Source organism: Hemiscyllium ocellatum, chromosome 34 (genome assembly GCF_020745735.1).
Source record: "Hemiscyllium ocellatum isolate sHemOce1 chromosome 34, sHemOce1.pat.X.cur, whole genome shotgun sequence".
NCBI classification, from domain to species: domain Eukaryota; kingdom Metazoa; phylum Chordata; class Chondrichthyes; order Orectolobiformes; family Hemiscylliidae; genus Hemiscyllium; species Hemiscyllium ocellatum.
The window spans coordinates 32277335-32290691 of NC_083434.1; the positions used below are offsets into that span (position 1 = coordinate 32277335).

The 13357-nt window shown below is 43.1% G+C and overlaps 1 protein-coding gene across 1 annotated transcript in view; it reads left to right on the forward strand.

Moving 5' to 3' along the window:
• The first annotated feature begins 1053 nt into the window (after positions 1-1053).
• wrnip1 (WRN helicase interacting protein 1) overlaps positions 1054-13357 on the forward strand; it is a 72553-nt gene continuing 60249 nt past the window's right edge. Inside the window, exon 1 of the mRNA XM_060849838.1 lies at positions 1054-1719. Coding sequence (XP_060705821.1) covers positions 1150-1719 — 570 coding nt within the window. The 5' untranslated portion in view covers positions 1054-1149. The remainder of the gene's footprint in view (positions 1720-13357) is intronic.

Sequence of the window (13357 nt, forward strand, 5' to 3'; positions counted from 1 at the left end):
TGTGAACAGTTTTGGTCCCCTTATTTAAAGAAAAGATACCGTTTCATTGGGAGCAGTGCATAAGTCACTAGGATAATTCCTGGTATGGAAGCATTGAGCAAAGATTAAACAATTTGAGACTCTTCTCAATGGAGTTTATAAGAATGAGAGGTGATCTTATTGAAACATATGGGATTCTTAAGGGCTCAACAGGGTAAATGCTGAGAGGATGTTTCCCCTTTTAGGAGAGTCTAGAATCAGAGACCATAGTCTCAGAATAAAGGGACATAATTTTAAGACTGAGTTGAGGAATTCCTTCTCTCAGAGGCTTGAGCATCTTTGGAACTCCTTTCCATCGATAGCCATACAGGCTAGAGTCTTTGTGCATATTTACGGTCAAGGTAGATTATATTCTTATCAGTACAGGAATCAACAGTTTCAGCAAAAATGTAGGAAAGTGGACAAGAAGAATACTGGATCAGCCATGATTCGACTAAATGGCAGTGCAAGCTCAAATAGCTGAATGGCTTACTCCTTTTCCTATTTCTTATGGAATTAGAATCTCAAAGTCCATTTCTGATTTTCCAACTGCTCAGTTTTATCAAAGAATTTGCCATGTACTTATTGACTGACAATCTGTCTGCAAACGTCCCCAGCACTGAATATTCTTACAACGTGCAGTTATGTCCCTCCCACTGAGTTGGAAGACCTGGGTTAAAATCCCACCTTTTCCATAGCTGTGTTACAACGTCTCTAAACAGGTGGATTAGAAAATATCCACAACAGGCTGTGATCAAGCAATGCGATGTACATCTCAAATGTCTTGGTCGTAACTGTGGAATGTAGTGAGGTCAGATCAACTCATCTCTAGGCATTAAAAGCAAAATACTGTGAATGCCTGAAATCTGAAACAAACACATAAAATGCTGGAGAAACTCAGCAGGTTTTGCAGCAACTGGGGGTGGAAGGTGAGTTAACGTTTCGAGTTCCTTATGACTTTGCTATGTCCAAAGTTAATATTCAGAGCAAAAAAATCAAGGAGCGTGTAGAGGGGAGGGATGAAAGAAGCATATCCATAAACTCAGGATGTTGGTCCTTCCATAGTGAAAACAAAAGGGGTGGAGGAATAGGAAGGAAGTGTGCATTCGGATCAATGTTCAGGGCGAAGAAATGGCGCAGATGCAGGGGGATAGGACGTCAACAGTGCAATGTCCTGTCTGCTCGCAGCAGATGAAGAGTTTCAGGATCAACGCTCACCTGGACCACTGTCTGGGTGTGAGGGAAGGCGGCGGCGAGAGTGATGGGGAACCGGGCAGCAAGAGGCCGCGCCTGTCCCCAGGAGCTGCGTGCGGCGATGAAACGTCTCTCCTACAGAGCGGGCGCGACGCTGCAGCCAGAACCCCGCCGGGCCTAGCGCGCGGCGATGGAACGCTGCCCGGGCAGAGCGAGCGCGAGGCGGCAGCGAGCTCGACCGTTAACGACGGCAAGAGCAGGTGCAGCGCCTCGCTGCCTAGGCAGACCCCAGCAACCGCCGCCTCGACCCCCCGTCCCCAAGGGGCGACTGTGTCGCTGCTGCAGCAGCTGGAGGCGAAACCCCTGGCGGAGATCATGAGGCCCACTGTCCTGGCCGAACTTATTGGGCAGAATAAGGTTTTGGGTGAAAATACTCTGCTGAGGACTCTGTTGGAATCACATGAGATTCCGTCCATCATATTGTGGGGTCCACCAGGATGTGGCAAAGTAAGTACGTTTGGCACTATATTTCACTATGGCTGAAAGATGACACATTTTATTGAAAGTTCATTTTTACCCTTATCAGGACAATTCTCAAGAAATACTAATGTAAGGGGAAACCAACATTGTTATCCATTAAATTTGTATTTCTTGTGAATTGCCCTGATGAATGCAGGTTGAAAACCAACAAAATGTCACCTTTTCTTCTTCACAATAATTAAGTATGATAGGGTAAACCCTGTGGATGTACTTTATTCCCCATAGTACAAGTGTCTCGTTTCACTTTGTAACAGGAGTATCCCAGCATTTTTGCCTACTTTTGGTTCACTTGAATGTGTCCAAGTCAGAATCAGAGGTTCATTAATTTGCACCTCTCAGTTTGCAGAAATATGAAATGAGCTCAATCTTGCCACAGAAGAATTTTGAGTTTAGCACTATTATCGATGTGGTCAGTGGGTTTGAGCAAAGAAGTGATACGTCGCAAGCCATCACATCGAGCTGGTTGACTTGCAACATGCTGTCAAGCTACCTGATGTTTTTATATTTGCTGGATTTCCATATTACAGTCTCCGCATGTTGATGTTTGTGCTGAATAGGTAAAACACACCTTAAATCATGTGTTAATACACTGCCAATCGATTTCCTCAACTGAGAAAGGGAACAATTTCAACTGGAGAGTCATCTCTGCATGTATAAATTATTCTTAAAGATGTTTTTAAGTTTGTTTTATTTCTTTCAATGTGCTATTTCTTTATCAATTCAACATTTTACTTCCCACTGTTTACTTTGTATCTAATTTGACTCCAAGACATCCATTCCAATTCTGCCCTCCTCTGCTGAAAATTCTGCTTAATCTTGTAAATTATATTGATTAAGCAGAATAATCTGTTGATTCCGCTACCTACTAAGGTCCAAGATGCTCCATGAATCCCACACTTGTAGCAATCTAGCAGTTTGAAATATTTGAATTGAATGACTATAAGGCATAAGAACTACAGCTGTCCAATTGTCCCATTAATTTTGCTCCACTATTCAGTGAGATCATAGTTGATCTAGTAATCCCTCACTCCATTTTCATGCTTTTTCTCATAACATTTGATTCCCATATTGATTAAAAGTCTATCTATTTCAGCCTTGAATGTTGAAGGAAATACTTTAAATACGCATGCACAACTCAATGGCAACATGATTTTGAGTCATAGAACACAGCAACAGACTCTTTGGTCCAACTCATCCATACCAAACAGATATCCTGATTTAAGCTAGTACCTTTTGCCAGCATTTAGTCCATACCACTAAATTATTCCTATTCATGTATCCATCCAAATACCTTTTAAATGTTATAATTATAACAGCCTCCATCACTCCCTCTGGCAGCTCATTTCCATAGACACACCACTCTCTGCATGAAAAAGTTGTCCCTTAGGTCCCTTTTAAATCTTTCTCCTCTCACTTTAAACCTATGCCCTCTAGTTTTGGACTCCACTACCCTGGGGAAAAGACCTTGGCTATTCACCCTATCCATGTCCTTCATGATTTTAAAAATTTCCAAAAGGTCACCCCTCAGCCTCTGGCACTCCAGGGGAAATAGCCCCAGCCTATTCATCCTCTTTCTATAGCTCAAACCCTCCAATCCTGGCAACATCCTTGTAAATCTTTTCTGAACCCTTTCAAGTTTCACATCTTTCCCATAGCAGGGAGATGAGAATTGAATGCATTAATCCAAATGTGGCCTAATCAATGTCATGTGCAACTGCAACATGACCTCCAAACTTCTATACTCAATGCACTGACCAATAAAAGCATTCATGCCAAACTCCTCCTTCACCATCCTATCTACTTGCAACTCTACTTTCAAGGAACTCTGAACCTGCACTCCAAGGTCTCTTTGTTTGGCAACACTCCTCAGGACCATACCATTAAGTGTATAAGTCCTGCTTTGATTTGCCTTTCCAAAATGCAGCACCTCACATTTCCCCATCTGATGAAGATCCCGTTGTATTCTGAGGTAACCTTCTTACTGTTCACTCCACCACCAATTTTAGTGTCATCTGCAAAATTGCTCACCATGTCTCCTATATTCATATCCAACTCATTTATATAAATGATAAAAAGCAGTGGACCCAGCACTGATCCTTGTGGCACACCGCTCGTAACAGGCATCCAGTCTGAAAAGCAACCCTCCACCATCACCCTCCGTCTTCTACCTTCAAGCCAATTTTCTATCCAAATGAATAGTTTTCCATGTATTCCATGTGATCTAACCTTGTTAACCAGTCTACTGTGCAGAACCTTATCAATCGCCTTACTGAATTCCATATAGACAATGTTCACAGCTCTGCCTTCATCAGTCATCGTCACTTCAAAAAATTCAATCAAGTTAGTGAGACATGATTTCCTACATGCAAAGCTATGTTAACTATCCTAATCAGAGTTGAACAGTGTGGTGCTGGAAAAGCACAGCAGGTAGGCAGCATCCGAGGATCAGGAGAGTTGATGTTTCGGGCATAAGCCCTTCATCAAGATTGAAGGACTTACACCTGAAACATTGACTCTCCTGTTCCTCGAACACTGCCTGACCTACTGTGCTTTTCCAGAGCCACACTTTTTGACTCTGATTCTCCAGCATCTGTAGTCCTTACTTTTTGTCCGTAATCAGTCCTTGCCTTTCCAAATACATGTAAATCCTGTCCCTCAGAATCTCCTCCAACAACTTACTCACCATTGATGTCAGGCTTACCAATCTATATTTCCCTGACCTTTTCTGATCACATTTCTTAAGTAATGGCATCACATGAGCCACCATCCAGATTTCTGGCACCGTGGCTATCAGCGATACAAATATCTCAGCAAGGGACCTAACAATCACTTCCCTAGCTTCCCACAAAGATCTGGGGTGCATCTGATCAGGTCCCACGGTTTTATCCACTTTAAACTTTTTAAGACTTGCAGCATCTCTTCCTCTGTAATATGAACATTTTTTCAGGATATCACTATTTACTTACCCAAGTTCTCTAGCTTCCATATCATTCTCCACAGTAAACAATGATGTGAAATACTAATTTAGTATATTGGTAGAAAGTGAAGACTGCAGATACTGGAGATCAGAGTTGCGAGCGTGGTGCAGGAAAAGCACAGCAGGTCAGGCAGCATCTGAGGAGCAGGAGAATCGATGTTTTGGATATAAGCCCTTCATTCCTGGGGAAGGGCTTATGCCCAAGATGTCGATTCTCCTGCTCCTTGGATGCTGCCTGACCTGCTGTGCTTTTCCAAGACTACGCTCTTGCTCATTTAGTATATTCCCCAGCTCTTGTGGTTTCTCACATAGGTGGCCTTGCAGATAATCAAGGGGGCACTATTCTCTTCCCAGTTACTCTTTTTTTTGTCCTTAATGCATTTCTAAAATCTTTTTGGATTCTCCTTAACCCTACTTGCCAAACTACCTCCTGTCCCCCTTTTGCAGTCTTGATTTCCCTCTTAAATATCCTGCTGCCCTTATATACTCGTCTATATTGCTCTGGTTTCCTCCCACAGTCCAAAGATGTGTGGGTTAGGTGGATTGGCCATGCTAAATTGCCCGTCGTGTTAGGTAAGGGGTAAATATAGGGGTATGGGTGGGTTGCGCTTTGGCGGGTCGGTGTGGACTTGTTGGGCCGAAGGGCCTGTTTCCACACTGTAAGTAATCTAATCTAATCTAATCTAATCTTCTAGGGATTGGCTCGATCCCTGCTGCATATGCTTAACATATGCTTCCTTCCTTTTCTTGACCAGATTCTCAATTTCTTTAGTCGTCCAGCATTCCCTACATCTACCAGCTTTGCCTTTCACACTAACAGGAACATTCAGTTTCTGGGTTCTTGTTTTCTCATTTTTGAAGGCTTCCAACTTTCCAGGCATCTCTTTACTTTCAAATATCCTCTCTCAATCAACTTTTGAAATTTCTTGCCTAATTCTGACAAAATTGTCCTTCCTCCAAGTTAGAACTTTAGCTTTTCGATCAGGTCTATCCTTTTCCATCACTATTTTAAAACTAATAGAATTATGTTCACTGACCCCACAGTCACTTGCCTTACATTATTTCTCAAGCGAAGGTCAATCTTTGCTCCTTCACTAGTATGTACATCCACATACCGAATCAGAAAATTTGTACACACTTAAAAAAATTCCTGTCCATTCAGGCCCTTAATACTATTGCACTCCCCAATCTATGTTTGGAAAGTTAAGATCCCCTACAATTACAGACCCATTATTCTTAAAGGTAACTGAGATCTCCTTACAAATGTGTTTCTCAATTTCCAGCTATTGGGGGATTTGTAGTACATTACCAAGAAGGTGACCATCCCTTTCTTATTTCTCAGTTCCACCCAAATAACTTCACTAAACATACTCCGCAGAATAAGTACAGCTGTAATATTATTCCAGTCAAGAACATCACCCTCCCTCCTCTCTTTCCACCCTTCCTATAACATCTATACCCTGGAACATCAAGCTGTCAATCCTGTCCATCACTGAGCTATGTTTCTATAATCATCATGATATCCCAGTCCCATGTTCCTAACCATGCCCTGAGTTATCTACCTTACTTGTCAGTGCTTAGCATTGAAATGAATGCATCTTAATTTATAAATCCTACCTTATTGTCAGCCTTGCTCATACCCTCCTTGGCTGTTTGACTTGCTCTTTTCTCAATGCATCAGCCTCAGACCAAACTCTTCTCTCATTGTCTCTCTGATTTTCTTCACTGCCTCGCCCTGTCTTGCTGTCTCACATCAGTCTGCGCTCTAACAAAACACCTAGACTTTAAATAGTTCTTTTTGTCTATGTGTCAAATTTCTCGAAGTCTTGTGATTTACCTGTACAGTAAAATGGACAATTATAAATAAGCACAGATTAAGTTTATAAATTTTTGATTTTATTATTCCATGCACACTAACGACAGTTCATCTGGACAATACATCAATTCTCATTTCATTGCCTGATTATTGTTGTTTGTGAGAACGTACTTCGTGCATTTGCCTACAGTACAACTGTAACCACATTTTTTAAAGTAAGTCATTTGGGGCTGTACAAGCATTTTGAAACATCCTGAGGTTACAAATGTTCTCTGTATTCTTCATCTTCCTGGTTTAGACATAGGGACACTTCCACTGATTACAAGAGCCCTCATGACTAGTTTTTGTGATTAGATTACTTGCAATGCGGAAACAAGCCCTTCGGCCCAACTAGTCCACACCGATCCTCCGAAGAGCAACCCACCCAGACCCATTCCCCTACATTTACCCCTTCACCTAACCCGCACGTTTTTGGACTGTGGGAAGAAACCGGAGCACCCGGAGGAGACCCTGGCAGACACGGGGAGAATGTGCAAACTCCACACAGACAGTTGCCTGAGGCGGGAATTGAACCCAGCTCTCTGGTGTTGTGAGACAGCAGTGCTAACCACTGTGCCACCATGCTGCCCACAAAAGACTATGTAAGTAATCAGTGCAGCATACAACTGATACAGCTTCCATTTGTGTATTTACATAATATTATTTTAGATAGTTGTTGGCTAATTATTTTTGTTTCAAAAGTAAAGTTTATGTTAAGTGAGTCAGTACCATTCTAAGGAAATATTTCACATCACTCTTTTGCCCATTCCACTAAAGCCCAAGCTATGTTGCCACTCAAAGCTCATAATACCAGGTCCGAGTTGTTCCTTTTATGATGGAGGAATCATGCTTTTCTTGAATATGATCATTGCAGAATAAATTTATAAATGAAAAATTAATTTCAAAATAGATTGACATGAGCTGGTTCGATGTTTTATATGGGCCTAAAGAGAGAATGCAATCCTTGGAAAATATGGTCAAACAGGGTAGATGCACAGTGAGACTGAGGGATACTGATGTACAAATCAGAAAAAATCCAAGTGATAATAAGATTTTTTTTGTTATTTTCTTTGAAGGTTTCTTTTTATCTGATATAAAAAATATTGAAAATGGTGGTGGGAGGAAAAACGTGGTTTGCCTGACTGTCCAGCATCATCCAATTGGCTAATGAAGTGAGTCTTTATTTTCCCAGTTGGAGTAGGAAAGCTCTGATCATAAGGGTGTGTGTTTTGGCTGACTTGATAGCTGTAGCATGTTGCCAAGTCATGAGAAGAAACTTTTGGTAATAGATTTAATGCCAACCTTAGCTGAAAAATAGCCTGATAGGTCTTTAAAATTTTGGGGATCGAGGAGAGAGAGAGAGAAAGAAAGAGAGAAAATGTTTCTGCTTCTCGGTGAATTCGAAAAGAGACCATACGTAGAAAGGTAGTTACCAATAAACCCAAAAAGAAATTAGAGGGATTTTTTTTCACTGATTGAATAATTAGAATCTGGAACTTTCTGTCATGTGGTAATTAAGGCAAAGCTAGATAAGTAGTTGAAGGATAAAGGAATGGATGTATATCTTGATGGGGATAGATAAAATAAGGTGGGAGGCAGCTTGTGTGTGTGGATTAACACTGGCTTGCACCAATTGAGTTGGATGCTGTAAAGTTTATGAAAAAGTGTAGAGGAATTTAGCAAGCGCTCGAGGTCATCAGATACTGAAGGTGGTAGTTGATGTCAAAACTGAAGTAATAAAATGGACCAAGGTGATAGGTCCTGTCTACTAAAATCAACAATATAAATTACTGCAGGAAACCTTGTAGTGACTGAAGTAGAAATCTAACTTTGCAGTTTGTGTAACAGTTATAATGAAGCTTGGTTTTTCTTTCCGTACATGGAATTTCCATCCTGAAATATTGGTGTGTCTGTATTTAATGTATTAAGCAAAATGAATTGAGGAATATTTTAAATGTACTTGCAGTCAATCTTTTAAGTTTGGTCTTTTACTTAGCCAGATTTTATGGGTCTTTGATGGCATGTTATCAAAATATGACACTTTGGCCTTACAGTAGTATTGTGTTTCATGTGGCTTATTTTTATTATTTTAATAGGTGTCTATGATGGATTTATGTACTTTGTTAAACTACATAGGCTCAATCCACTCCTGCCAGCAAAGAATACAGAAGTCTTCAGATTCCTTCATGTATTTCAAAATTATTGTTAAATTGTAAATGTTCTTTTTTTTAAAAATATAAGTGTACGGGAGGTTGAGGGTAGTGAGGTCAGGGATAGACTTACAAAGTCGTGAGAGGGCACAGGCAATCAGGATATTGGTTTGAATGTGTTACTTCAATACCAGGAGCATCCAGAATAAGGTGGGTGAACTTACAGCATGGATTGGTACCTGGAATTTGATGTTGGTGGCCATTTCAGAGACATGGCTAGAGGAGGGACAGGAATGGTTGTTGCAGATTCTGGGATTTAGATGTTTCAGTAAGAACAGAGAAGATGGTAAAATCAGAGGGGGTTTGGCATTGATAATCAAGGGTAGTATTACAGCAGCTGAGATATCGTTTGAGGACTCCTCCATTGAGGTAGTTTGGGCTGGGGTTAGAAACAGGAAAGGAGAGGTCACCCAGTTGGGTGTTTTCTATAGGCCTCCAAATTGCTCCAAGAATGTAGAGGAAAGCATAGCAAAGATGGTTCTGAACAGGAGTGAGAGTAACAGAGTAGTTGTTATGGGGTACTTTAGCTTCCCCGATTATTAACTGGGAATACTATGGTTCAAGTGGTTTAGATGGGTCAGTTTTTGTTCAATGTGTGCAGGAGTGTTTTCCGACACAGTATGTAGATAGGCCAACAAGGGGTGAAGCCATATTGGATTTGGTACTGGGGAATGAACCTGGACAGGTGTTAGATTTGGAGGTCGGTGAGCACATTGGCGATAGTGACCACAATTCGGTCATGTTTACAAATGCAATGGGCAAGGATAGATATATACCTCATGGAAAGGGGTATAACTGGGGGAAAGCCAATTATGATGCAACTAGGCAAGATTTAGGATGCATAGGATGGGGAAGGAAACTGCAGGGGAGGGACACACTTAAAATGTGGAGCTTATTCAAGGAATAGCTGCTGTGAGTTCTTGATAAGTATATACCTATCAGGTAGGGAGGTAGTTGTTGAGATAGGCAGCCATGGTTAACTAAAGAAGTTGAAGCTCTTGTCAAGAGGAAGAAGGCGGCTTAAATGAGGATTTAGTGTGAAGGCTCAGTTAGGGGGCTTGAGAATTATAAGTTAGCCAGGAAAGATCTAAAGAGAGATCTAAGAAGAGCCAGGAGGCTCATGTTGGTAGATAGGATCAAGGAAAACCCTAAGGCCTTCTATAGGTATATCATGAAAAAAATAATAACTAGAATAACATTATGTCCAATCAAAGATAGTAGTGGAAAGTTATGTGTGGAATCTGAGGACATAGGGGAAGCACTTAATGAATATTTTTCATTAGTATTCACATTGGAAAAGGGCAATGTTAGTGAGAGTACAGAGATACAGGCTACTAGATTAGATGGGATTGTGGTCGACAAAGTGGAGGTTTTAGCAATTTTGGAAAATCTGAAACTACATAAGACCCGTGGGCCAGGTGGGATTTATCCTTGGATTCTCTAGGAAGCTAGGGAGGAGATTTCAGAGCCTTTGGCTTTGTTCTTTATGCCATCATTGTCGACAGGAGTAGTGCAAGAAGACTGGAGGATAGCAAATGTTGCTCTCTTGTTTAAGAAGGGGAGTCGGGACAACCCTGGTCATTATAGACCAGTGAGCCTTACTTTGGTTGTGGGTAAGGTTATAAGACATAGGATTTATAATCTTCTGGAAATAAATAATTTGATTAGAGATAGTCAACACGGATTTGTGAAGGGTAAGTCGTGCCTCACTAACCTTATTGAGTTCTTCGAGAAGGTGACAAAACAGATGGATGACAGTAAAGTGGTTGATGTGGTGTTTTTGGACTTCAGTAAGGTTTCAGTAAGGTGTTTGATAAGGTTCCATATGATAGGCTATTGCACAAAATACAGAGCTTCGAGATTGAAGGTGATGTAGCAGTTTGGATCAGAAATTGGCTAGCTGAAAGAAGAGAGGCTGGTAGTTGATGGGAAATGTTCATCCTGGAGCTCCGTTACCAGTGGTGTGCTGCAAATATCTGTTTTGGGGCCACTGCTGTTTGTCATTTTTATAAATGATCTGGATGTGTGCATAGAAGGATGGGTTAGTAAATTTGTAGATGACACTAAGGTAGGCAGAGTTGTGGATAGTGCCGAAGGATGTTATGGGTTACAGAGGGACGTAGATAAGATGCAGAGCTGGACTGAGAAGTGACAAGTGGAGTTTAATGTGGAAAGGTGTGAGGTAGTTCATTTCGGAAGAAGTAACAGGAACACTGAGTACAGGGCTAATGTAGATGAAATTCTTGGCAGTGTAGATGAACAGAGAGATCTCAGTATCCTGGTGAATAAATCCCTGTATGTTGCCACCCAGGTTGATAGGGTTGTTAAGAAGGCATATGGTGTGTTGGCATTTATTGGTAGAGGGATTGAGTTTTGGCTGCAGATGTGTTGCTGGTCAAAGCACAGCAGGCCAGGCAGCATCTCAGGAATAGAGAATTCGACGTTTCGAGCATAAGCCCTTCATCAGGAACTAGAGAGAGAGAGCCAAGCAGGCTAAGATAAAAGGTAGGGAGGAGGGACTAGGGGGAGGGGCGATGGAGGTGGGATAGGTGGAAGGAGGTCAAGGTGAGGGTGATAGGTCGGAGTGGGGTGGGGACGGAGAGGTCAGGAAGAGGTTTGCAGGTTAGGAGGGCGGTGCTGAGTTGAGGGAACCGACTGAGACAAGGTGGGGGGAGGGGAAATGAGGAAACTGGAGAAATCTGAATTCATACCTTGTGGTTGGAGGGTTCCCAGGCGGAAGATGAGGCGCTCCTCCTCCAGCCGTCGTGTAGTTGTGTTCTGCCGGTGGAGGAGTCCAAGGACCTGCATGTCCTCGGTGGAGTGGGAGGGAGAGTTAAAGTGTTGAGCCACGGGGTGATTGGGTTGGTTGGTTCGGGCGGCCCGGAGGTGTTCTCTGAAGCGTTCCGCAAGTAAGCGGCCTGTCTCACCAATATAGAGGAGGCCAGATTGGGTGCAGCGGATGCAATAGATGATGTGTGTGGAGGTACAGGTGAACTTGTGGCGGATATGGAAGGATCCCTTGGGGCCTTGGAGGGAAGTGAGTGTGGAGGTGTGGGCGCAAGTTTTACATTTCCTGCGGTTGCAGGGGAAGGTGCCGGGGGTGGAGGTTGGGTTGGTGGGGGGTGTGGATCTGACGAGGGAGTCACGAAGGGAGTGGTCCTTGCGGAACGCTGATAGGGGAGGGGAGGGAAATATATCCTTGGTGGTGGGGTCCGTTTGGAGGTGGCGGAAATGGCGGCGGATGGTACGTTGTATGCGGAGGTTGGTGGGGTGGTAGGTGAGAACCAGTGGGGTTCTGTCTTGGTGGCGGTTGGAGGAGCGGGGCTCAAGGGTGGAGGAGCGGGAAGTGGAGGAGATGCGGTGGAGGGCATCGTCGATCACGTCTGGGGGGAATCTGCGGTCCTTGAAGAAGGAGGCCATCTGGGCTGTGCGGTGTTGGAACTGGTCCTCCTGGGAGCAGATGCGGCGGAGACGAAGGAATTGGGAATATGGGATGGCGTTTTTACAGGGGGCAGGGTGGGAGGAGGTGTAGTCCAGGTAGCTGTGGGAGTCAGTCGGTTTATAATAGATGTCTGTGTTGAGTCGGTCGCCCGAGATAGAAATGGAAAGGTCTAGGAAGGGGAGGGAGGAGTCTGAGACAGTCCAGGTGAATTTCAGGTCGGGATGGAAGGTGTTAGTAAAGTTGATGAACTGTTCAACCTCCTCGTGGGAGCACGAGGCAGCGCCGATACAGTCATCGATGTAGCGGAGGAAAAGGTGGGGGGTGGTGCCAGTGTAGTTGCGGAAGATGGACTGTTCCACATATCCTACGAAGAGGCAGGCATAGCTGGGGCCCATGCGGGTGCCCATGGCAACTCCTTTAGTTTGGAGGAAGTGGGAGGATTGAAAAGAGAAGTTATTTAGGGTGAGAACCAGTTCAGTCAGTCTACCGGATTGAGTTTTGGAGCCACAAGGTCATGCTTCAGTTGTGCAAGACGCTGGAAGGCTGCACCTGGAGTATTGCGTACAGTTCTGGTCCATCGCATTATAAGAAGGACATGGAAGCTTTGGAAAGGCTTCAGAGGAGATTTACTAGGATGTTGCCTGGTATGGAAGGAAGGTCTTACTAGGAAAGGCTGAGGGAATTGAGGCTGTTTTTGTTGGAGAGAAGGTGGTTAAGAGGTGACTTAATCAAGAAGCATAAGATAATCAGAGTGTTAGATAGAGTGGTCAGTGAGTGTCTTTTTCCTCGGATGGTGAAGGCTAACACGAGGGGATATAGCTTTAAATTGAGAGGTGATAGATTTAGGACAGATATCAGGGGTTGCTTTACTCAGTAGTAAGAGCGTGGAACGGCCTGCCTGCAACTCGCCGATGTTAAGGGCATTTAAATGGGCATTGGACATACATATGGATAATAATGGAATGGTGTAAGTTATATGGGCATCAGATTAATTTCACAGGTTGGCGCAACATCGAGGGCCGAAGGACCTGTACTGCTCTGTAACATTCTAAGTCCGGCAAAGATTTATTTTAGAGTACTCTAGAAATGAATATAGTCTCACTGTTTTATTGTACTTAACT